The 27,398-nt window shown below is 31.3% G+C and overlaps 1 protein-coding gene across 6 annotated transcripts in view; it reads right to left on the bottom strand.

The window, feature by feature from the left end:
• LOC144838659 (discoidin domain-containing receptor 2-like) overlaps positions 1-27,398 on the bottom strand; it is a 77,798-nt gene that overhangs the window by 34,943 nt on the left and 15,457 nt on the right. For 4 of the 6 annotated variants that reach the window (XM_078694088.1, XM_078694091.1, XM_078694093.1 and 1 more), the window contains exons 1-3: positions 23,984-24,309; positions 12,971-13,401; positions 747-849 (exon numbers count right to left, since the gene is read on the bottom strand). In XM_078694088.1, the coding sequence (XP_078550214.1) occupies positions 747-849; positions 12,971-13,058 (191 nt within the window). In that variant the 5' untranslated portion in view covers positions 13,059-13,401; positions 23,984-24,309. Of the gene's footprint in view, positions 1-746; positions 850-12,970; positions 13,402-23,983; positions 24,310-27,398 lie in introns of those variants that run through there. The other 2 variants (XM_078694089.1, XM_078694090.1) reach the window with 1 other exon arrangement.

Raw genomic sequence — 27,398 nt, 5'->3', positions numbered from 1 at the left:
ATTATTATTGACTTCAAACCTGTAGTTAAAACTTTTATAGGGAAGTTATTTTTTACACAAAAGATGCAAAAATCAATATTGACGATCACTCCCACGATGACTGTTTTGTATTTTGGAAAGGAAGCAGGGTTCGATCACTAAATGCATGGATTCAATTATATTCGCGGTTCCCACTCTTACAATGATCCTAATTTTTGGTGGTATCTATTTCAATATTCCTATTTTACTTACTCCTTTGGTTGAATTCATGACCAAAATACATGTAGGTAGAATTATGTACTGTACGTGGCCTAGACTTCACATGTTTGTGACTGAACTAGGCCACGGATTAGCGTCAGACAGCTGTTATGCCTTGCATTTAGAATACATACAGTAACTATATATAAACAAACGCTACTTCTTGCTGCATCAGTGATTGTGACGCCAACGAACAGACATGAACGCGACAACAGTTGAAACACTAAGTATTAATGTATTAGTCATTGTGTTTGAACACCTCAGGTAATGATTCGCGAATTCAAACTCTAAATAAAATTGTTATGGGGTAATATCTCATTGAAATCACATAATTAATTTTAAAAATTAATGTTTTAACTATTAGGTAGTTTTTGTTGTACAACTTTTATTATACTAAATGAAGCGAGTCAGTCATTTTTTTGGCTATGGATTAATTTCAAGTTCGCAAAAGCTTGACCATTTCACCTGTTCTGATCAATTGCCCTCATTTCAGATTTCATGCAACCTACCTTCCATACTGTGGTCCGTGACCAGGACTATTACTGCTACTTGCGCTTAACTGATCATCTGTTATGTCCTTGGTGATCATTCCAAGCGGAGAACGACACGCATCTGAAAAAAAAAGGAATTCCATGATATTTAAAGTTTTCTTTTCCTGTAGGTGATTGTGATTGTTCACCAGTGTGGACACTGTATTATGGGACATATTGCAAACATGCTGGCAAGGAGTACTATACATATACTATATTATACAGTATATACTATACTATACACTAATTGCATGAGATGAAATGATATACTCTAGTTCATTTCTAAAAAATAATATTCTATACTCAACTCAATATTTCAATTTTTGTATGAGACTGTAAAACTAAATTATTCGATAGCACATTATTTTTTATTGGACAATAGAAGCTTAATTCACATCTTGCAATTAAATAAAAAATAACAAAGACATAAAAGAATTCATTTTTGTCATCATCCATCCAGGGTCATTATTAACAAAAAGGTATCCAAATTAATAAAAAAAAAAAATGAAAGTCTGATGTCAAGTCAAGGCCACTTTAATAGTAATATGAAAACATAATATGGGTGTGCCTTACTAATGGATTGTAATAAGTGCATATTTATAATCTTAAAATCATCCTAGATATTTTCAATTTCTCAAGTATAATTTCCCAAATGATTTTCTCACACATTCCAACATTTGTTCTTGTTGACAATTTGTATTAATATTTATTATTAATTTAATATTTCTTTGAATAAATAATTATTTCTAAATGCATTCTTTTCTGTCCATTTCCATGTAAATTATGTTTAAACAAGTACAAGGCAAATAAACATTTTTAGTTTCACATCGTTCGCCTCTCATCAAATGTTGGATGCGCCCACATGGATTGTTAACAATTAATAGGTATTTCATGTTTGTTATTCAGTTAAAAATATGAAATATTTTTTCATCGGAATTGCATTTTTGTGTAATTTTATGGTGAACATGCCAACATATGAAAAAATAGGAGATGGTAGGTTGTGGGCTCTCATTACACAAAAACATGTATCATTGAGCGCATTGACAAGTGGTGGCTATATGATGGGAATACCCATAAATATAGTATTTTATAACACATATAATGCAGTAATATCCTTGTAATCCAAGAAAAAAATTTGAAAAACTGGGAGTTAGGTTGGGAGAAAGTAAAAAATATTGGAGTCTGTCAACCAAATCACAAATAATTAGATATCAGAGCCATATACCTTATATCTTTGGTACCAGCAATTGTGTTAAATCACAGTTTAATTCATGTAAATGTATTGAGTAGGCCTTCAATATTAAACAGTAGTTCTATCAAGTGGTAATGCTATTTTTCTACAATATGGTAGGAAAACTTCCCCAGACTCTTCTGCTTTTTTTGTGTGTGCAAGATTTATGTCTCCTATGCAATTAAGATTAATTTCTTCTTGACTGTATTCAACAGTTTACAATGCTCAACACGAACTGTGTTAAATTGAACCAGACAAAAATCCATTCTATTTCATTAATATAAAGAAGCAAATTACTGGTTTAGCCTAGAGGAAAATGTTTCTATGTGAGATCATTACAGTTATTTTTGTAAAATATTTAAGCATGGTTGGAGAAGTTATTGTAAACATTTTACAATATATACATAATTATTAATAGAATATGTAATGTTATGTTCTTTGCAACAGATTAAAGATACAGGGACAAGATATTCCTAATTTTAACCAATGTGAGTTGTTTGCATCATTGCTTTTCACCGATTTTTAAAGTCATACTTCATGATTTATTCTTTATTCAAACCATGAGGTAGTTGGCAAGAGGCCCTGACAGTGATAAAATAAAACTGTTATATTTTGTCACAGTTACATGAAATTGAGTATTTTTAAGCGTTATTTTCAGAACGACCAATTATTGGTTTCGAAATTCTTCCTCTTTCTCTTCTGCAGAGAATAAGAAGACAATTGATTTACACATTCTTTAACCGGTCATTTGTTGCACTGATACAACAATGAGAGGAAGCCAAGATTCCACATATAATATTAATTTGATCATCAGGAATGGCATAAATATTTCCACAGTAAGCAATAACAAATATGAAAATTGTATGCAATTTATGCAAATTAATAAACAACATATTTTTTTTATGAGATAACAAATATTCATGGTTGGTGTTGAGGTATTGCTGCAATAGGTTGTGTAGTTAATGTGAAGATTTTTATCATTTCTTATCGATCCTAATGAGCTGGGACTAAACTTATAAAGCAGTTAATCTTCTTAATTTCAATTTTCCAATTGCAAGAAACATCACATGTTAATCCTACTAATGTGAAGATGATGAACAAAGGAGCGTTTCTGTCTTGCCGCAGGCTAACTAACTGTTTTCGAATCATCTAGTTGGTCATTATTAAAGGTCCTTAAAAGGCTCATTTATCAACGGATGTTGTTGGAAGTTCGAAATCGCTGGAAGGGATTTAAAAATGATCTTTTAATATTGTAGTGAATGCAAAGGGAGGTAGTCATTAATTCCATAAAGAAAATGTTGAGAATAACATTTGTTTTTTATTGGTCTGTTGTTGAAGAACACTAGTTGTACAATACCTTGTAAAACTTTATTTCTTTTGGAAGAAGTTGGAGTGGTTGGGGGGAATTGTATGAGTAATATTGTTTATTGGTGTTCAAATAATATTCAAACTAGACATGAAACTCGTCACTTTGACGAGTTAGTTATCCGCACCACGACAAACGCCACGTGCACGTCATACGTTGGAATATTGCACACAGATAAAGATTATGGCATTATGACAAGAACTGAAGAATATGACATGCTGTTAGTGCTGAATTTTGTGTCATATAGTATATACATGCAAACAGTATAAGCTGTATACATATTACATACAGTGTAGAATAGGTGAAATTACGGGACCCGCCATTTATTCCAATTTTTAACATGGCGACGGTATCAAAATGAAACACTTAGATAGCAATTTTAGAAGGAAATTATCTCAGGAACAACATATTAACGTGTAGAAGAAATTTGAATACGTAAAATATAGATGCGCACCCTTTTAAATGTGATGAACTATTACGCAAAATATGAAAATACGACTTTTTTTATTCAACTGGCCATATGATGACGTCACAACATCCGATTGGCAAAATGTTTACATGAATTCGTATCTACAATCCAATAGCTTCCAGAAAACGTTTTAATCGTGATTATCACATTTTATTCTTACGAGCTATTACAAATTAAAATTTACTGTAAAGATGAAATTAATGACCCACGTAATTAACATTTTTAGGCATGATGACGTCATAAAAATTAAAATATTTTTATCTCATGCTAAAGAAAGTTGATTGACCTACACAATATATAAATGTAGGAGAAAAAGGAATACAGATAAGCGCGATGCGCTCCATTGAATGTGATGAGCAATAACGAAAGAGACAAAAATCCTATATTTTACATTCGTGTGGCCATACGATGACGTCACAATGTTTTTTTAGCCTTATTGATGCATGATCCGATATCTACAACTCATCAACTTCTAGATTTTGTAATAAAAATAAACGGTTAACGGTTTACTTTAGAAACTATGACTGTTTAAAAAAAGACATAATTTTGACGATTTTTTAAGCTTTTTCATAAAAAACGCGCACGAATTGTCTAATTCAACGTGTTCGTATGGCGTTATTTAAACTGGAAAAGGTCTAAATTGTTTTCAAAATCACTGGGAAAGGCTTGAAAAATATAATTCAAGAGAAAAAAATATGTTTTTAACGCTATGTGCGCACCGCGCGCATAAAAAATTGCGCGCCCGTGGGAATTTTTGACATGCTCAAAATGACAAGAAACGCGTAAAAAGTTGATTAGAAATTAATTTTGCGCATTTTGAAATTTTAAATGCGCGTGCGCGCGTAACTTCTTGTCAAACATGCCATTTTTAATCCGTAGAAAGTTTGCCCCTGATATGACTTAAATTTTGTCAAAGTGTCAATACTAAATGACTTTTGGTTTTTAATCTATGATCAATCATTGAAATTCATAAAATTGCGCATAAGTCACGTTGCGCAACTATGACGTCATTCAAAAATAGGAGGTGCACAACTTCACGTAAATGCCCATATGTTGTCAAAGTTATGAAATGTTATGTTTACACATTTTAGAGGAACACGACTCACAAAAAGGAAGGAAGGAAAGAAGAACTAGACATGAAACTCGTCACTTTGACGAGTTAGTTATCCGCACAACGACAAACGCCACGTGCACGTCATACGTTGGAATATTGCACACAGATAAAGATTATGGCATTATGACAAGAACTGAAGAATATGATATGCTGTTAGTGCTGAATTCTGTCAATTTGTGTCATATAGTATATACATGCAAACAGTATAATCTGTATACATATTACATACAGTGTAGAATAGGTGAAATTACGGGACCCGCCATATATTCCAATTTTTAACATGGCGACGGTATCAAAATGAAACACTTAAATAGCAATTTCTGAAGGAAATTATCTCAGGAACAACATATTAACGTGTAGAAGAAATTTGAATACGTAAAATATAGATGCGCACCCTTTTAAATGTGATGAACTATTACGCAAAATATGAAAATACGACTTTTTTTATTCAACTGGCCATATGATGACGTCACAACATCCGATTGGCAAAATGTTTACATGAATTCGTATCTACAATCCAATAGCTTCCAGAAAACGTTTTAATCGTGATTATCACATTTTATTCTTACGAGCTATTACAGATTAAAATTTACTGTAAAGATGAAATTAATGACCCATGTAATTAAAATTTTTAGGCATGATGACGTCATAAAAATTAAAATATTTTTATCTCATGCTAAAGAAAGTTGATTGACCTACACAATATATAAATTTAGGAGAAAAAGGAATACAGATAAGCGTGATGCGCTCCATTGAATGTGATGAGCAATAACGAAAGAGACAAAAATCCTATATTTTACATTCGTGTGGCCATACGATGACGTTACAATGTTTTTTTAGCCTTATCGATGCATGATCCGATATCTACAACTCATCAACTTCTAGATTTTGTAATAAAAATAAACGGTTCACGGTTTACTTTAGAAACTATGACTGTTTAAAAAAAGACATAATTTTGACGATTTTTTAAGCTTTTTCATAAAAAACGCGCACGAATTGTCTTATTTAACGTGTTCGTATGGCGTTATTTAAACTGGAAAAGGTCTAAATTGTTTTCAAAATTACTAGGAAAGACTTGAAAAATATAATTCAAGAGAAAAAAATATGTTTTTAACGCTACGTGCGCACCGCGTGCGTAAAAAATTGCGCGCCCGTGGGAATTTTTGACATGCTCAAAATGACAAGAAACGCATAAAAAGTTGATTAGAAATTAATTTTGCGCATTTTGAAATTTTAAATGCGCGTGCGCGCGTAACTTCTTGTGAAACATGCCATTTTTAATCCGTAGAAAGTTTGCCCCTGATATGACTTAAATTTTGTCAAAGTGTCAATACTAAATGACTTTTGGTTTTTAATCTATAATCAATCATTGAAATTCATAAAATTGCGCGTAAGTCACGTTGCGCAACTCTGACGTCATTCAAAAATAGGAGGTGCACAACTTCACGTAAATGCCCATATGTTGACAAAGTTATGAAATGTTATGTTTACAAGTTTTTGAGATACGTGAGACACAAAAATGAGGGAGAAAGAAATAAGAAAAAACTAGACATGAAACTCGTCACTTTGACGAGTTAGTTATCCGCACCACGACAAACGCCACGTGCACGTCATACGTTGGAATATTGCACACAGATAAAGATTATGGCATTATGACAAGAACTGAAGAATATGACATGCTGTTAGTGCTGAATTTTGTGTCATATAGTATATACATGCAAACAGTATAAGCTGTATACATATTACATACAGTGTAGAATAGGTGAAATTACGGGACCCGCCATTTATTCCAATTTTTAACATGGCGACGGTATCAAAATGAAACACTTAGATAGCAATTTCAAAAGGAAATTATCTCAGGAACAACATATTAACGTGTAGAAGAAATTTGAATACGTAAAATATAGATGCGCACCCTTTTAAATGTGATGAACTATTACGCAAAATATCAAAATACGACTTTTTTTATTCAACTGGCCATATGATGACGTCACAACATCCGATTGGCAAAATGTTTACATGAATTCGTATCTACAATCCAATAGCTTCCAGAAAACGTTTTAATCGTGATTATCACATTTTATTCTTACGAGCTATTACAGATTAAAATTTACTGTAAAGATGAAATTAATGACCCACGTAATTAAAATTTTTAGGCATGATGACGTCATAAAAATTAAAATATTTTTATCTCATGCTAAAGAAAGTTGATTGACCTACACAATATATAAATGTAGGAGAAAAAGGAATACAGATAAGCGCGATGCGCTCCATTGAATGTGATGAGCAATAACGAAAGAGACAAAAATCCTATATTTTACATTCGTGTGGCCATACGATGACGTCACAATGTTTTTTTAGCCTTATTGATGCATGATCCGATATCTACAACTCATCAACTTCTAGATTTTGTAATAAAAATAAACGGTTAACGGTTTACTTTAGAAACTATGACTGTTTAAAAAAAGACATAATTTTGACGATTTTTTAAGCTTTTTCATAAAAAACGCGCACGAATTGTCTAATTCAACGTGTTCGTATGGCGTTATTTAAACTGGAAAAGGTCTAAATTGTTTTCAAAATCACTGGGAAAGGCTTGAAAAATATAATTCAAGAGAAAAAAATATGTTTTTAACGCTATGTGCGCACCGCGCGCATAAAAAATTGCGCGCCCGTGGGAATTTTTGACATGCTCAAAATGACAAGAAACGCGTAAAAAGTTGATTAGAAATTAATTTTGCGCATTTTGAAATTTTAAATGCGCGTGCGCGCGTAACTTCTTGTCAAACATGCCATTTTTAATCCGTAGAAAGTTTGCCCCTGATATGACTTAAATTTTGTCAAAGTGTCAATACTAAATGACTTTTGGTTTTTAATCTATGATCAATCATTGAAATTCATAAAATTGCGCATAAGTCACGTTGCGCAACTATGACGTCATTCAAAAATAGGAGGTGCACAACTTCACGTAAATGCCCATATGTTGTCAAAGTTATGAAATGTTATGTTTACACATTTTAGAGGAACACGACTCACAAAAAGGAAGGAAGGAAAGAAGAATAATACAGAAAAAAAATATTGATCTCATACAATTACAAGGAGTTATCCGCTTGGTATACCAAGCGGATAACTAAAAAAAAAAAAAAAAGTAACAGGACGATTACAAGGAGTTATCCGCTACTAAGCGGATAACTAATAATACAGAAAAAAAATATTGATCTCATACAATTACAAGGAGTTATCCACTTGGTATACCAAGCGGATAACTAATAAATGTTCATTTACTCTTTCTATTCTTATGCATTACTTTATTATTAGTTATCCGCTTGGTATACCAAGCGGATAACTCCTTGTAATTGTATGAGATCAATATTTTTTGGTTATCCGCAACTTAGTTGCAGGATAACCCATGTGATTGTAAATATCTTTTTCATCTTCTTTGTTATTCTTCTTTCTTTCCCGGATTTTTGTCTACAGCATATCCCCTATTGCTTGTGAATATATCTTTTGTATAACTTTGTCATTATATGGACATTTACCTGAAGTTGTGCACCTCCATATTTTGAATGACGTCAGAGTTGCGTAACGTGACTTACGCGCGATTTTATGAATTTTAATGATTGATCATAGGATAAAAAATAAAAGTCATTTTGTATTGACACTTGGTGAAAATTTAAGTCATATCAAGCGCAAACTTTATATGGATTAAAAATGACGTGTTTTACAAGAAATTGCGCGCGCACGCGCATTTAAAGTTTCAAAATGCGCAAAATTAATTTCTAATCAACTTTCTGCGCTGATCATGACATTTTGAGCATGTCAAAAATTCCCACGCGCGCGAAAAATGTTACGCGTAAGGTGCACACGGAGCATGAAAAACATGTTTTTTTCTCTTGAATTGTGATTTTCCAGCCTTTCCTAGTCATTTAAAAAAAGATTGACATCATTTCAAATTAAAATGACGTCATACGAACACGTTGATTTATAACATTTGCGCGCGTTTTAGTTGAAAAAGTTACAAAATATTGTCAAATATATGCCTATTTTGAATCTATTATAGCTCTTCAGGATCGAAGGTGACCCCCAATTTTTTTAACTTATTATGCAAGAAGATAAATTGTAGATATGAATTCATGCAGAATTTTTACCTCTCGGATGTTATGACATCATCGTATGGCCACACGAATGTAAAATATAGGATTTTTTACTGTTTCGTTATTGCTCATCACATTAAATATAGCGCATCTCGCTTATACGTATTCCATTTCACCCGATATTTTAATACTGTCTAGGTCAATTAACTATCTTTCGCATGAGTTAAAAATATTTTAATTTTTATGACGTCATCATGTCTAAAAATGTAAATAACGTGGGTCACCTATTTTCATCTTTACAGTAAATTTCAATCTGTTATAGCTCGTCAGAATAAAAAGTGATAATCATAATTAAAAGGTTTTCTGGAAGCTATTGGATTGTAGATACGAATTCATGTGAACATTTTTCAAATCAGATGTTGTGACGTCATCATATAGCCAGTTGAATAAAAAAAGTCGTATTTTCATCTCTTGCATAAAAGTTCATTGCGTTTAAACGAGAGCGCATCTCACTTTCACGTGCCCAAAATTCTTCAAATTTGTATTAATGTAATTATTTAGATAATTATCTTATAAAATAGTTATCTTTATAAGTCAATTTGATGACGTCATCGTGTTAATAATTGGCTTTAAAAGATGGGTCTCGTAATTTCGTCTATGCTACCACTGTATATAACATATACAGTGTATTCTGTAAATACTGTAATATGCTGTATGCTACAAAATAGGTACAATTCAGCACTGTAAACATATTTAATTCATGTCATAGGATGGCATAATAATTTTCGGCGTTCATATATTTTAAACGTATGTGCATGTTGCGTTTGCGCGGATAACCCGAACTCGTCAAAGTGACGAGTTCAAATCTAGTTTTCTGTATTATTCTTCTTTCCTTCCTTCCTTTTTGTGAGTCGTGTTCCTCTAAAATGTGTAAACATAACATTTCATAACTTTGACAACATATGGGCATTTACGTGAAGTTGTGCACCTCCTATTTTTGAATGACGTCATAGTTGCGCAACGTGACTTATGCGCAATTTTATGAATTTCAATGATTGATCATAGATTAAAAACCAAAAGTCATTTAGTATTGACACTTTGACAAAATTTAAGTCATATCAGGGGCAAACTTTCTACGGATTAAAAATGGCATGTTTGACAAGAAGTTACGCGCGCACGCGCATTTAAAATTTCAAAATGCGCAAAATTAATTTCTAATCAACTTTTTACGCGTTTCTTGTCATTTTGAGCATGTCAAAAATTCCCACGGGCGCGCAATTTTTTATGCGCGCGGTGCGCACATAGCGTTAAAAACATATTTTTTTCTCTTGAATTATATTTTTCAAGCCTTTCCCAGTGATTTTGAAAACAATTTAGACCTTTTCCAGTTTAAATAACGCCATACGAACACGTTGAATTAGACAATTCGTGCGCGTTTTTTATGAAAAAGCTTAAAAAATCGTCAAAATTATGTCTTTTTTTAAACAGTCATAGTTTCTAAAGTAAACCGTTAACCGTTTATTTTTATTACAAAATCTAGAAGTTGATGAGTTGTAGATATCGGATCATGCATCAATAAGGCTAAAAAAACATTGTGACGTCATCGTATGGCCACACGAATGTAAAATATAGGATTTTTGTCTCTTTCGTTATTGCTCATCACGTTCAATGGAGCGCATCGCGCTTATCTGTATTCCTTTTTCTCCTACATTTATATATTGTGTAGGTCAATCAACTTTCTTTAGCATGAGATAAAAATATTTTAATTTTTATGACGTCATCATGCCTAAAAATTTTAATTACGTGGGTCATTAATTTCATCTTTACAGTAAATTTTAATCTGTAATAGCTCGTAAGAATAAAATGTGATAATCACGATTAAAACGTTTTCTGGAAGCTATTGGATTGTAGATACGAATTCATGTAAACATTTTGCCAATCGGATGTTGTGACGTCATCATATGGCCAGTTGAATAAAAAAAGTCGTATTTTCATATTTTGCGTAATAGTTCATCACATTTAAAAGGGTGCGCATCTATATTTTACGTATTCAAATTTCTTCTACACGTTAATATGTTGTTCCTGAGATAATTTCCTTCTGAAATTGCTATCTAAGTGTTTCATTTTGATACCGTCGCCATGTTAAAAATTGGAATAAATGGCGGGTCCCGTAATTTCACCTATTCTACACTGTATGTAATATGTATACAGCTTATACTGTTTGCATGTATATACTATATGACACAAAATTCAGCACTAACAGCATGTCATATTCTTCAGTTCTTGTCATAATGCCATAATCTTTATCTGTGTGCAATATTCCAATGTATGACGTGCACGTGGCGTTTGTCGTGGTGCGGATAACTAACTCGTCAAAGTGACGAGTTTCATGTCTAGTTTTACTATTTTTATTTGCAATTTTAAAAAAGGTTACATTTAGTTAATAAAGCAGGCATATTCCATTTGTTTTTTTTGTATTGTGTCAAAGACTTCCATATAGTATAGTACTGAACTCAATAAAAATTAACTAATATCAGTAACTTAATACTAATATTCACAATTTTAAAAAAGGTTAGATTTGGTTATTAAATCATGCACATTCCATTAGTTTGGTGTTTTTTTTGTATTGCACGTCAAAGACTTCCAAATGTACTATGTATTTTTTCTAATTTTATTAAGTATTGACAACTCAATAAAAATTAACTTATTGCCATTAACTTTTATATCAATTACGGTGATAGCTATATGTCACTAACAATCACTTGCGATGTAAACCTCAACCCGTCGCGTCTACAGACAATTATCAGCTAATAATCAAACCTCAAATACCATTAATTGTATTTTGGATGCAAGACAATTAATCCAACATCAATCGCGGGATATTATTTACTCCTTTGTTGACGCAGCCTCTGTCGCCAAGAGTGACCGTCATTCGTTGGTCATCTCTTTCTTCACGTCTGTAGTAAGCCATAAAGTCGTGGCTATAGTTTTCAATTGCTAGTGCTATTGCTGATTCATCGCCCAACTGACTCTTTGTTTAGTGACGGTCATTAAAGATCGTCAACTAAGTGCTGACAGCATTATGCTAATTGCTTCCTAGCTCACATTTCTACAGAATATCACGGCAAAGTCGACGACATTAATGTTACCATAATGGCGTTCAAATTCTCTGGCAATTACCGCATCAATGACAGGTGAGGGCTCGTATAATATGCGGCCATTATTGACAGGTAGAACGACAATACTACCTTTGTCCATGCATTTAGTTGTAAAATTCTATCATTTATATACACAGCGGACAGAATTATGCAGGATTACTATTTAATTCAGAATAAGAATCAAAGCTGTTAGATACTAGTCAGACATGCAGATGTACTTGGGATCATCATTCCAGATCCCATGAGCCTACTTTATTCCACAACGTAAAGCATTTTCAAACATTAATGCTTCACATTAACCCACGTTAATTGAATTTTTTTCTAATTCAAAAAGCTTTTAATACGTTTTGATGTCTGATTTCACGATAGAAGTTTTAATTGAAAAAATTCAAGATAAATGCCTTTGTTTCAAAGTATTTGACCTATGAATATTATACATTAAATAGGCAACATTTCAACAGTGTATAACCATATTTATGTAACATGCCATATATTTAGGTGAATTGAGTTGAAGTGAGCGAGTCCAGTATTTTTCTACCCAGTCTAAAGTTATACAGTTTTTGATCCAAAGATCTGATTGCATCTCAATACATATCGATGAACAAGAACTTTTAATTTGACACAAGCCTGCTCCTAGCAAGATTATGCTTGAAATGAAAATAAATATCATTAATTGAGGAAAGTATTCATAGAGGAACATAGCACAAGATGGCCTACTTATTAGGTTACGCAATTGTATCATCTTAAAATAGAATGAATGATTATACTTACTAATATTAATACTAGCATTGACCCATGCAATAGCATAGCAAAGTATGGCACATGTCTGCAGAAAACCAAACATCTCTCCAGCCATCATTAAGGTCGTAGGTCATTCAGAACTGGAATTCTGTTCAATTATTAACACCAACACATAGGCAAAACCTAGGAAGATTTTCCACTATCCACAAAAGTTCATTCACTTGAACAATCCAAGGAATATTCTAGAGTTTAATAGAAAGTCACTAAATATCATGCATGTTTTGAAGTCATGCCATTTTAAGATGTTCTTCAATTAAATGTGTCCCTGATAAAAAATGTTCCTTAAATAAAATGTCCCCAGGCATGTAAACGGATATACCCAGTGATTCTTCAAATTGTATCGCACTTCGTAGCACTCCGCATACACTTCACGTTCTGGTGCACGAGTTTATTTGTATTTCCTGCAAAAAGAAAGCATAATTATTTGTCATATGGAATCAAACACTTGTCATTTTACATACTAAACTAGAACTGTCATTTTGGGAAGAATATACAGAAAACATGACATGCGAGTCTGGAATAAAATGATTACAGTACAAATATTCAAATTTACATGCATTCTTTAATAAAGATTTGTCTATCCATTCATTCATTAAGATCACATGTAGTGTAGACTTTATAAGCATGATACATTATAAATTTATCTATCTTGTACCTGTAATTGGCGGGGTTTTATTTCATTTCGCTGTCGGATGCGTATGAAATTTATTTAGCCAAATGCAGCATGGGTGGACCTTACACAAGAAAAAAGATATTGTCTGTAAAGTCCCTTTACAAATAACTCTGTGAGCATGGTCGGAAAAAGTTGTAATATCTTAACTGGTCAAAAGCATTTCTTGTCAACATATCCAATAGCAAGTAACTCACCAATAATTACAAGATAGATACACTGTGATTATATATTATAAATAAAGTCTTATTCAAGGCTCAAGAATAGAAACAGAAGCGGGTTACAACCATGGCATTATGTCAGGATTGAACACTGGACCTTGGAATTGAAAGACAAGCATATTAACCACAAATTGTTAGAAATTGAACAACAAGGGTTAAATGGCAAAAGTGCAATAAATTTGTAAAACCACCAGAACCAGTCAATTTAAATTTGTCCTGCCCTGTTCAAAATGTTAAGTATTTTCTTCATACACATTCTTTAATATTTCTTTGCGGGAGAAACAGGTCCTTTTTTATCATTCAATCTGAATAGTGCATTGCTAAGGTAGAGTAGATTCATGAGTCGTAAATGCTAAATACAAGATTTATAGCCTAACCTTTGTTGCTGAAGGAGACCTTTAATTTAACACTTCGCCGTCACCAGCCTAATTAATACTGACGCCTTATAATTATATTGTTTAAACTATACTGCAAATTTACATTGACAATAGAATTAAATGACAATACAACTGCAAATTTTGTCAAGTCGACTGCCAAATGAGAAATTATAAATTCATGAAAATTATACACCACATAATTTATTCAAACCTTAACACAAGTATTATAACTTAACACAATTGAGATCATCTGTTTTTTTGCATTTCAAACATATGTATGCAGATTATAATGGAGAAAAATGTTTTATTAACCTTTTACGGCGTATTATACAATTCATTATTTAGACTACGAGTGTGTATTTTGTTAACATCTAGGATAGAACTACTCAAAAAAAATAAATTTAAGATGAAATTATATTTCAAAAAATACAAAGTAACTTTAAATAAAGTCTCATATTATTTTAATACTATTGTAACTCCAAATAGAGGACAGAAAATAAGCATTTTGTGTTTATTTGATCGAAATGGTCTCTTATTTTATCTGAAATTATTCAGTGGATCTGTACACAATTCTTTACGTGTGCAATGTTTCAGTGGATAGTCTGGTGTAAAACTTTAGCGCCATTATACATTGTCACACTCACAAATATTGTTGATTGATTACTAGTTAGGATACAATTAGAATGCCTACGACATAAGAAATAGATTTTGGGTTTACAAAATCGTAAATGAAAGCCTATCATAAAAACATAACATGGTCGCGGATCATGAATTTTTTTTAATGGGGGTGAGCTGAAACATATATTCTCCAAAAATAGATACAGCATGTGCCCTAGCACTACCCCTGGATCTGCTTCTTAATGTGTATTTATATTTTTTTATGAAACTTCAATCTAGTATTTTAATGTTGTCATCAATCAGAAGATGTCATTATATTTCATTATATTTTCCTGGTATATGTTAAAATATAAGTTATAGCATTATCTGAATAAATTAATTTTTAATTCAATTTATTACTATAATATAAAGTTTTCTCTGAACGCTTAATAGAAGCATTCCAGTTTATTAGCAAAACGTGTGAAGCTTACATAATACGATATGCGTTAAAAAAAATCAAATTATAGTGCTTTCAAAAACTCTGTACCATCAATATCATGAAGAAAATATGATGCTTGTTTAATAATATTGTTAGAAGAACATATAAATACACTCTAGGCAGCAATGTTGACAGCATCTCTAGATAAATACACAACTACATACCATGAATACTATTGTGTCTGTGGGTTGCTTTGATGACAAGCACATACTACAGTACCTTTAAAAGGTTTAAAGATTTTAACAACCCACACAATGTTTTTACAATGACAAAAGACAATACTTAAAATGAACTAGACATGAAACTCGTCACTTTGACGAGTTAGTTATCCGCACAACGACAAACGCCACGTGCACGTCATACGTTGGAATATTGCACACAGATAAAGATTATGGCATTATGACAAGAACTGAAGAATATGATATGCTGTTAGTGCTGAATTCTGTCAATTTGTGTCATATAGTATATACATGCAAAGAGTATAATCTGTATACATATTACATACAGTGTAGAATAGGTGAAATTACGGGACCCGCCATTTATTCCAATTTTTAACATGGCGACGGTATCAAAATGAAACACTTAAATAGCAATTTCTGGAGGAAATTATCTCAGGAACAACATATTAACGTGTAGAAGAAATTTGAATACGTAAAATATAGATGCGCACCCTTTTAAATGTGATGAACTATTACGCAAAATATGAAAATACGACTTTTTTTATTCAACTGGCCATATGATGACGTCACAACATCCGATTGGCAAAATGTTTACATGAATTCGTATCTACAATCCAATAGCTTCCAGAAAACGTTTTAATCGTGATTATCACATTTTATTCTTACGAGCTATTACAGATTAAAATTTACTGTAAAGATGAAATTAATGACCCACGTAATTAAAATTTTTAGGCATGATGACGTCATAAAAATTAAAATATTTTTATCTCATGCTAAAGAAAGTTGATTGACCTACACAATATATAAATTTAGAAGAAAAAGGAATACAGATAAGCGTGATGCGCTCCATTGAATGTGATGAGCAATAACGAAAGAGACAAAAATCCTAATTTTTACATTCGTGTGGCCATACGATGACGTCACAATGTTTTTTTAGCCTTATCGATGCATGATCCGATATCTACAACTCATCAACTTCTAGATTTTGTAATAAAAATAAACGGTTCACGGTTTACTTTAGAAACTATGACTGTTTAAAAAAAGACATAATTTTGACGATTTTTTAAGCTTTTTCATAAAAAACGCGCACGAATTGTCTAATTCAACGTGTTCGTATGGCGTTATTTAAACTGGAAAAGGTCTAAATTGTTTTCAAAATTACTAGGAAAGACTTGAAAAATATAATTCAAGAGAAAAAAATATGTTTTTAACGCTACGTGCGCACCGCGTGCGTAAAAAATTGCGCGCCCGTGGGAATTTTTGACATGCTCAAAATGACAAGAAACGCATAAAAAGTTGATTAGAAATTAATTTTGCGCATTTTGAAATTTTAAATGCGCGTGCGCGCGTAACTTCTTGTGAAACATGCCATTTTTAATCCGTAGAAAGTTTGCCCCTGATATGACTTAAATTTTGTCAAAGTGTCAATACTAAATGACTTTTGGTTTTTAATCTATAATCAATCATTGAAATTCATAAAATTGCGCGTAAGTCACGTTGCGCAACTATGACGTCATTCAAAAATAGGAGGTGCACAACTTCACGTAAATGCCCATATGTTGTCAAAGTTATGAAATGTTATGTTTACACATTTTAGAGAAACGCGACTCACAAAAAGGAAGGAAGGATCCAAGAATAATACAGAAAAAAACTATTGATCCCATACAATAACAAGGAGTTATCCGCTTGGTATACCAAGCGGATAACTAATAAATGAATATAGAATCATGGGAATAATGTTTAAAATAAATGGCTACAAAAAAATAAATGGTGTACTGGATTATTATATTAATTTAATGATTATTATATTATATTAATGTATTTCAATCTTTTTATAATTAAAAAAAAAAAATAAAATTATGCAAATAAAATGTTGTAATAACAATTAAAGCACTGTCCAAAATATATGTATATAGGTTGCAAATTACATGATAAATATATACAATACATTAGTAGATTGTAAAAAATAAAATTATCGCTGTCTGGCAAACTGTATGTGATACAAATTACACATATTACAATAAAGCATATTCTAATTTTGTATAAAATTTTGAAAAGCTATTAATAATTTAAAATGTTTTATTGTCCAAAATATCCAAATTTATCAAAACTATATTCTGTACGTATATACATACAATTCGAATAAACATAAAATTTAAAGTATGTTTATAAAAGAATGTATATTTAGTTCAATCCAATCTAAATACCAATTTTCAAGTTATCAAGTAAAATCATAGTCCTAATGACGATCATACAGTATAGGTCATTGTAAGTTCAAGCACAATATTCTATATTTTTCTACATTTCAAGAATGAACAATAATGGCTGAATCTCAATAGACATTTAAATAGATATGGGAATTGTATATTAAAGAGAGAAATTCCCTGAGAGTATATGGTATAAAGTAGATGTTGTATGACCTGTAGGCCTTTGTTTTGATAACATATGACCATTTAAAACTTTACATGCATAGTACAGTATACTGATGATATGCAATCGATGTACTACAGATATGTCCAAAACAGGTGCATGGTGAAATCTCCCTCATGATCGATGATAAGTGAAGAGCCTTCATAACATACATCACTCTGAAGATGATGACTCAATAAAATAATCCTCTACATTTGCTATTACCAAACATTATTATTATAGGAAATAATAATGATTCAATTTTGTATTTGTATTCAATTAGATTGAACAGTGAAATGGTCCAATTTGTAGGGAATTTGCACACCAAGCAGAGGGTCTACATTTCTGCTTGCTGGTTTTTCCCTCTATAATTTTTACTTCAATGGTATTAGTTGGCATATTCGATTGGGAAACCAAATCTGTAATAAGTACTTGTTTAAATGGTAATGATGTTAATTATCACAAGGCCGTTTGGTGAATACCAATAACATTTTCTGATTAAATTTTGTCTCATTTCTGATGCAAACAAATTTATTACGGAAAAAAAACCCCTATTTAATAGCCTATTTGCTTGCAGAAACATGCCTGTAGCCTTTGTACCTGTATAATTGTAAATCCAAACAACATTAAAATAATAGTTCATAGTCTTAAAACAGAAAAACCTTCCAGAAACACAATGCAACATACATTTTTTTGTACAATTTGAACAGATTTTGTACCTGAATGTAGAAATACAGTATTGATGGCAGCCAATATGGAATACACCTTTACAAACTATGATTTTAAACTTTTTAAATTTTAATTACCAACCTTAAAACCAAATGTGCAAATTCATAAAACATGACTAAAGAATCTATGAAAAAAAAATTATTTCCAAAATCCACTGAAACAAATACCAATACAATCCAGAGAATAAAAAGTTACTGAGCATGCAAATAAACCAACATACCACAGGGGAATGGATTGAAATTGTAAGTGTCAAACCAATGACCTCTACATCAGGTCAGATGGGATTGAGGTCAAATAAAATTCTGAAAACAGGTACAATTTCATATGAATAATATAAACTTTCAGTGACCTTTGAATAGAATTTTAAAATATAAATTACATGTGATTTAAAAATAATTACCTACATATAGGCCAAATAAAAGTCAAATTTTAGTTTCACATTCAACTCTCATCAAAATTTTGGAGCTGCATAACTTTTTCTTTTTCCTTTTGCCCGAATTAGAATTTGTTATCTTTGGGATGTTGTAGTCATTTTTGTATTGACTTCTTTTGATGGCAAGTCCACACCTTGTAATCTTCTTTAATTTTTGCTAAATTATCTTTGTAAATCTGTTCCCTTTCAATCTTTGTTTTCCCATTTCCGCTCCCCCTAAATAGCAAATATCATGTGATGTTATTATTATAATCCACATTTGTAAAAAGGTTACAGAATTTCAAAACATACAGTATTATTTATTGGCAGCAGAGGGTACATAAAATATGGTCGAATTTATATCATATTTTATCCACAAATTTGATGGCGGAAAATATGCTGTATTTTATATGGTATATTTTTTGCATTCATATTATATCATTTTTATGCTTACAAAAATATACTGTATATACAGTATTTAGAAAATACATTAAAAATAATTATATACAGTATTTATTTGGCAGCAGAAACAGGCCCACATTCCATAGTAACATAATGTACCCTATGGGACATATATACCACATACCAGTGGTCATTGTTTTGCTATAAAGACATCTGATCTGTGGATGATGTTGACAGGTATAATTAACACATTCCTTAAAAACACTATTGGGTATAGCCACAACTCAACTACTTGACATCTAAAATTAATAGATGACTTCAAACATTCTTAATCAAAGTTAGTAAAATCCAAAATATATAAATCTAAATTTACTTTATACCAATTTGACTAAACTTGACTTTTCAAAATATATAAATCTAAATTTACTTTATACCAATTTGACTGAACTTTTCGATTTTGGGACATATACAGACAGTTATAAATCAGTCAGAGACAAATTCATAAAAAATGCAAATTTCAATTTTTTGACATTTCAAGAAGATGTATTTATTGGATTTATACAAAAGTTTGGTTATATACAGAACAATTTCTTGTTAATTTCAATCTTAATAACAGTTAAATCACAATTTAATAAAGAGATGTCATATCTTATTTAGTGTGCAAAAAACAACTGGCTAAACTCCGCTCTTCGAGGAGAAAGGGCTATTGTCGGTTTATCCAGGTAAGCTAGGCACGAAATAGACTACATTTATATACTGTCAGTGCCCTGAAAATGTACACCAAATATAATTATTATTATCTACTAAATGTGTGATTTTGTTTGTATTATTTATGTATTACTACATACTTTACACATTTTCAATTAGCACTATCGGAAGTAGTTGACTATTGGAGGACTCTAGATGTAGCACATCAAGAGAGTCGTTTACGATACAGAAGGGAATTGAAGCAACAAACTGAAAGTAAAATATCAGTGATGCTTCCCTCTGTCAGCTTTCACTTTTCAAAAAATAAACTACCAAAATTAAATTAAAACATTTTGTTTTTCAAGATACTTTTGCGTTTATAGCTTGTCACCATTTACACATACTGAGGTAATAACACGTGATGATATCTTCCTTCAATTTTGATAGGAAAATTTAATGATTATTTTCAATCGGTTTACCGGTAAATATAAAAATTGTGAATACTTAAAAAAGTTTTTGGAAGTGTGATAACATGCTGGATAGGTTAATAACCAGACCACGTTTGGACTTAGGTTTGTTTCCAACAGAGTGACAAAGCGAAAGAAAATTCACCTGTCTACGTGCCGTCAATTTCCTTTGCAATGTCATGGCTTAATAAGCGCAATCAATCTTGTCTTTTAATTTTCTATGTGTATATTTTGTGTACTCATTGTCAATTATCATTAATCTTCAGAGTGTAAATGGCAAACGACTCAATGTAGGAAATGCTATGGTCTTTGTTTATGTTTCTGAAATTAATTGCCGATACTTGAGCATGTTTGTTAGTATACCTTTATGTGGTCCAATAATTAACTACTGAAGTATTCAAAATACTTCACAGTACAAACAATTCCTATGTAATAAGTTACTTATTATTTATAGTTGCATTTTCTCAAATGAAATCTGTATTTTACATAGTTTATAAACTGATATATTTTATTTTGGTACATTTGTCTCAAGAATGTACTTTTAAACTTGTTTCATCTGAATTTCTTTCAACCAATTTTTCTTTGTATTTTTACGAAGAAAAATAAAGTTTCTTGCATCTTATATTTTTTAATATTGTGCAACTTCTATAAAGAAATTTTTGTTTTGAATTTTAAAAATTAATTTTCCATCAAATTTGACGAACTGAAACACTTGGCTTTTGCATATGAACATTTGCCATATGAAACATAGGTAATGGGAAAAATATGTTCTCAAAACTTCCCTGGTACAAATTCAAGTTTATCGTTCATCTTGTTTTTAAAAAAAAAAAATAAATATTCAAGATTGAAAATGAAAATCTGGTAAATATTTAAATATCTGATGTTACAAAACATGACTTTCCATATTGCAACAAGGTGTGTACTAGCTAGGCTGATATATGACCTGCCGACCTTGATGCAGCATTTGTGAATGTGATTTTGTCAAAATCCCACAAAAACATTTGAGTCAATTGAGAGGTACTAAAAGAGAAACACATAATGTATTCCATCTAGCCATCAAGCATCTTCCCCAAATATAACTGTAGTAATACCGTACTATATTTTAAACTCTTTTCTCACTTTTAAATGGTATATGATAAACATTTTATGAACTACTTAGAACTATGGATCAATGTATCAAACTGCCTCTTCACTGAACGTTTTGCCAAGTTTTCCATCTAGCATACAAGTCTTATAGCTTTAGTTTTATTGCCTATTATTGTAGGTAACAGGTGTTCATGCAAAGTCATAATAAAAGCATTTGTTTGATACAGGTAACATGAGCCTAAAGCAGTAAATTCATAGTTGACATATATAACAATAAAAAAAGTTATTACTAAAGGTCCTAGCACAAACAATCATATTTACGCAGTATATAAATAATGGGGTGGAAATTTATGAAATAAACTTTCTAAATACTTGTAGTAGTTGTACCTAAGGTGAAAATGAATGCTTATAATACATGCCTTTGAGATTATATGACTATAGTTATACAGCAGAGAAAACGTTATGGCTGCTGTTGGCAAAAGTTGCACATTTTAATAAAACATTATTAATGTAAATATTTCTTAATTTAAAATAAATGATAGTGTAGGATAGTTGCCAAATTGCGTACAATGTGAGGGAGTCTATAATATTAGAGGAAATTGGTTTTTTAAAGTGATAAACAACTAGCAGCACTATGTTAGATTGTGTGAATTTAGAAACTCTGGAATGCAAACTTTTTTTCCAAATGAAATTATAAATGATAAATACAAGAGGAACAACATGACACGTAAGGTCATGGGATTAAACAATGAAAGCATAAAATGATGTTTAGCAGTTGTTTCCTATTTTGTCACAGCAGTAGGGACTGTCTTTGCTTATTACATGGCATGAATGTAGTGAAATAGTTACTCTATGCACTTCCTTGTACAGGTAGTACACAAAATCAATCTGTTTTTAGAATGTTTTTGGAATCAGAAAAAAAAATCTCTCTTTTAACACCCGCAAAACTTCTTAAATACCTGATACCGGTAGTACTACCTGAACCATAATTCGCTTAACAGGTTTTTTATTCATACATCTGACAGTAACAATTATTATATAGTTTGCTTAATTGAAGTCACATTGAAAAAACAGAATAAAATTGTACACAAAATTATTCTGTTTTCTGGTTTTAATGATAGTTAATATCCTTTTTGAAATTAGGTAATTTAATACCAATTTTCCATTCCAAAGGTTCTTTTATAAATTCTCTTTTATTCTCTGTGGTTTTAAAGTCAATGAATGACAAAAACTTTTATAGTTCCTGCGTAGAGGTCAATTTGGATGCCAAATTGATGGATAGTGTAACATTATTAGCATAGAATGGTAAAAAACAACTTGCTTGTTATATTTTGAAAACTGAAAGTGTATCCTGCCAGTGGTTCTCCATCTTTTACATTGACCTTTATAAAAATATGTAATATTTTGAAATACTGTATGTCCTAATATTCATGTGTACTTGAAATTAAACTATCTATTTTCAAAGGCCTCTGTCAAAAAGCAGTCTGTTGGAACCTTCTGGTGGCTATGGCCCTACAAAATTGAAGACTATAGTACACTTGCATGGCAAGACTCCTCAAAGAAGCTCTTTGAAAATCACACTATGAATTGAATTTTGAACACAATAAGTATTAAGAAGACCAAGAGGATCTTCATGAAAAACTATCACATAGATCATTTCATGTACTGTAAACTCAAGATGTCATTTCAAATTTAAACTTGCCCTCAAGAAGGTGTATTCTGAGAAAGTTGTTGGATTCTTGAGATCTCAGAATACTGTTGGCCTGCTGTGCCCATCATATGACTGGTTTATACCATTACAACATACAGAGTGGTACCTAGTGTAAACAAATCATCACTACTCTTAGACAACAACATGCTGGTATTAAACCACTGATAAATAAAAGGTTATTTTTCAGAAAGATAAAATTCAACTAATTATAGTATGTCTACACCACAATTAGCTGAAATATTCTATATTTAGGAATAAAAACAAACAAAATTATATGACATCATCATGTCAATTTACAGAATAAATAAGACAATTTACTACTCTACAACAATACCTTTACATTGATAAATAATACACTTATAAATTAGTGTATTATTCATCTTTTTTAAACAAAGATATTATTAATTTTATAGATCAAAAGCAGTCGAAAATTAATAACATCCATAAGAAGTTCATTCTACCTTGTTAGACAAAATATAGCACTGTTATCCATGCTCACCTGTTACCAATTATAAAACCATTTGGAGTGAAACTTACATAAAAATGTCAAACAAAATTCAGTGATAAAACATTCTTCACAGCCAGCAGAAAGTAAATCTATTATGCACTTAAATTCCTACATGTGTAAAATCCACAGCACCAACAATATTCACAATGGTCAACAGCAAATACAATCAAAACTTTCCCTTATAGATGAAGAGACAAAATCCCATGTCACTATGTGGCTGTGAAGAATGAGACTGCAAAAGCAAATTCAACTTGGTTTATAATAAGAGAATCTAATCGACCAATCAGTAAGCAGTATAAACCACTGTGTGTTGCACAGACACAGTGTGAGACTTGCTCAACACAGCATTCAGACTGTAACCTACACTAGGTGAATATGAATTCACAGCAGGACAGTATAATATTTTGGGGCCAGTTTATGGAAAGTATAATAAAAGTTTCACCAAGGTCAAGACATAAATCAAGAGATTATTATTATGAACTTAGTCACATGTCTCAAAGTGCAGTCTTCTATAAAGTTGTCTAGTACAAACAACTCTAAAATATGTTTATTAATGATCCTTTCAATCAATATATAATTAAAAGTAAACATGCAACATTAAAATTTAACAAAATACAATGTTTTTTAATTGTGCTGAATAACCATGTCAATATACACTACCAATAATTATTTTTAAATGTTACTTGTTTTAACTGTACTGCAAACTCCATACATAAAACACACTACTAATTATTTTTAATTTATGTAAATTAATCTTTTGTTTGACATCTGCCAGCATTTCTTTAATACTAGCACAATGAATTAAAAGCAGATTAATTTAAAGCATTTGAATATTCAGACACATTTTGAAATGTTCGATCCATGGTTCTGGTGGTAGAAGGAGTCTTCTCAGATAAGAACTATAAACCATAGGTGTACACATCTAACTCATGTGCACTTTAAATTATATTTTTGTATTATTTTTAAATGATAATTGTTAATATTGCTTTATAATAATAATAAAAATTAATGACTAGTTAATCTTTTTATAAATATTTGAGAAATTTCTTGTAAACATAATGCTGTATATCTATGTCAGTTTATTTGTGTGTGATCGTTTTGTTTGTAGTCTAACGTTATGTATTACAGTGATTAGAGGGCCCCAGTGGAAAGCAGTGATATCACTGATCTGGGAGAAGACTAATAAAAAAAATTAAAAAAAAGAACCTAGTACGTCTTTCGAGACGAGTAGGGGGTTACCACGATGTACAATACTAGTACATCACAGTCACTGATCATAACTATGCCCTCTGGGGGACTAGTCTTTGACTCAACAGTAAAAATAAATAATAAACAAACAAACCTATCCACCATGAATATAAATAAAATAGGAGACTGTATGTATGGCTACAGGCCTGAGAATAGGTACATTGAAGTTCAAAACAATTTGTCATTTCCCATACTGTAGTCAATAACTAATAAAACCAACTGGTGATTATTCCTAGAATAAATGAAACCAATACCAAGTTCTAAATGCATCAGTTTAGTAACTTAATATTTTAAATCTAAATAGACCCCCAGAAAGGTAAACCACTAATATTATAGCTCATTAATAGTTTGACATACTAAGACAGTGAGAATAAAGCAGAAACACCTATAGGAACCTGTTTCTGCTGTAATCAGGAGGTTACTTGAAAATACATTAGTACCTCTATTTATTAAGACTTCATGATCCAGAAAAATGTCCCCTGAATAGGAGTTGGCCTAAAATTAAATGTATATAGTGACCAAGTTTCTGCTAAGTTTGTAGTTTGGTAAAAGCTTCTTTTCCAGTTTTCCTCTGTTTTTCACGACTTCGACCCCCTCTGGCCCCGCCAAATTACACTGCCTAATTTTTTTAAATTTTTGTAATGAAAGTAAAAGTAAAGAAGTAACAAGTACAGTAGCAAATATTTAAATTGTTAAATGGTCATGCTTACATAAGTATTGCTTATTAGTAAAACTGGTAGCATTAACAGCTTACTTTTCAGATCCCTTGTATTAAATAGTAATTGCATATTTTTTAAGCATGTATTACATCAGCAGCACCAAGTTGGAATTGGTTTCAAGGGCAACGTGCCAGATTTCAAGCTATTAGAAGCAAGACAGTTTAAGCGCTTGTTAATTCACACTGTACTTGCAAAGCCATATAATTAGGTTTTAATGCAACAGCGTTGAAGCAGAACACGTGTAATTCAACTCAATCCAAGTCAACTTTTTATAATTGTTAGAATAAAATAAAGGATTAATTTCATGAGGATACTATTTAGTTATTTATGTAGAAGATATTAATGGAACGAAAATATCAATGCGCACACGATGCATGCTGGTATTTACAGTATAGCGGGTTGTTTAAATTATTAGAATCGATTTATTTTTTAAATTTTTAACCATTTAACGACGAATCAAAATTATTGCAATAGGCCCATAATATTTAATTTGACATAAAATTCAGTTTGTGTAAATAGTTGCAAATCGAAAAGCGTAGGGAGAGTGTCTTTAATATAAAACTGAAGATCACAGCAGAAGGCCAAAAGAGTCCTGTAAATTGGAAACTAGAGAAATATGTAACCATTTACAAACTGTAAGTTTTAACACAGAACCATAAAAAACAGGGCTGGCAAACAGTACACATAAACAATCCATAAATTCACAGCAGGTTGATCAAAACAAAATAAATCAACTAACTTATTCACAGGTCAACTGATTGGGTCAACTAAATATTTCAGTTGTTTTATAATTATAGTAATCATCAACATACAATCAATAATCAAAGGGCATTTGACAGGAATTTGCACCTGTATCAAAGACATTTTTTGCTCAATTGTTTTGCTCCCAAATAACCATTTAAATAAGTAGAATGAAAAACATCACCCGGAATACAATGCAATCAGGCATTCAAATGCTTAAGATAATACAGATTTCCATCAAATAACCGTTATTTTGCATTGTAAAATCATCATGTACAGTGATAATCGGCTAAAATAAAATGGCGTTCTAACCCCCAATTGTTTAGATGTTTTTAACAGTAAATTTTCACGCTGCCATTTAATCAGTTATTGAAAATTTGTCTGCCGTTTCTGATGCAAAGAATTTCGGGTAATTTCTTCACACGATTTATTAATTGGTTATTATTTTTTGCAGTAGAAACATTTACTCAAGATCTTCACTGGACATAGACTTTGATAGTATGAAAGATATGTTTGGAATGGAGCAGATGTCATTAATGCCCAATAGGCCACGTACTTGTTGTGATTAGTTCATTGGTAAAAATAATTCAGAGCAGAGAAGAAAGTTTAACCTTCGCCTTTTGATGATTGAAAACACATTGATGCAAGTTCCAAGAAGGTTCACCCAAAGGCTCCATTCTCAATTAAATCATCTGGCCTAATAATTAATTTCTTATAAGTACACAAATATTAATGT

This window comes from Antedon bifida, chromosome 3 (assembly GCF_963402885.1).
Source record: "Antedon bifida chromosome 3, ecAntBifi1.1, whole genome shotgun sequence".
Classification (NCBI taxonomy): domain Eukaryota; kingdom Metazoa; phylum Echinodermata; class Crinoidea; order Comatulida; family Antedonidae; genus Antedon; species Antedon bifida.
This window is presented reverse-complemented; position numbering and strand designations above follow the sequence as displayed.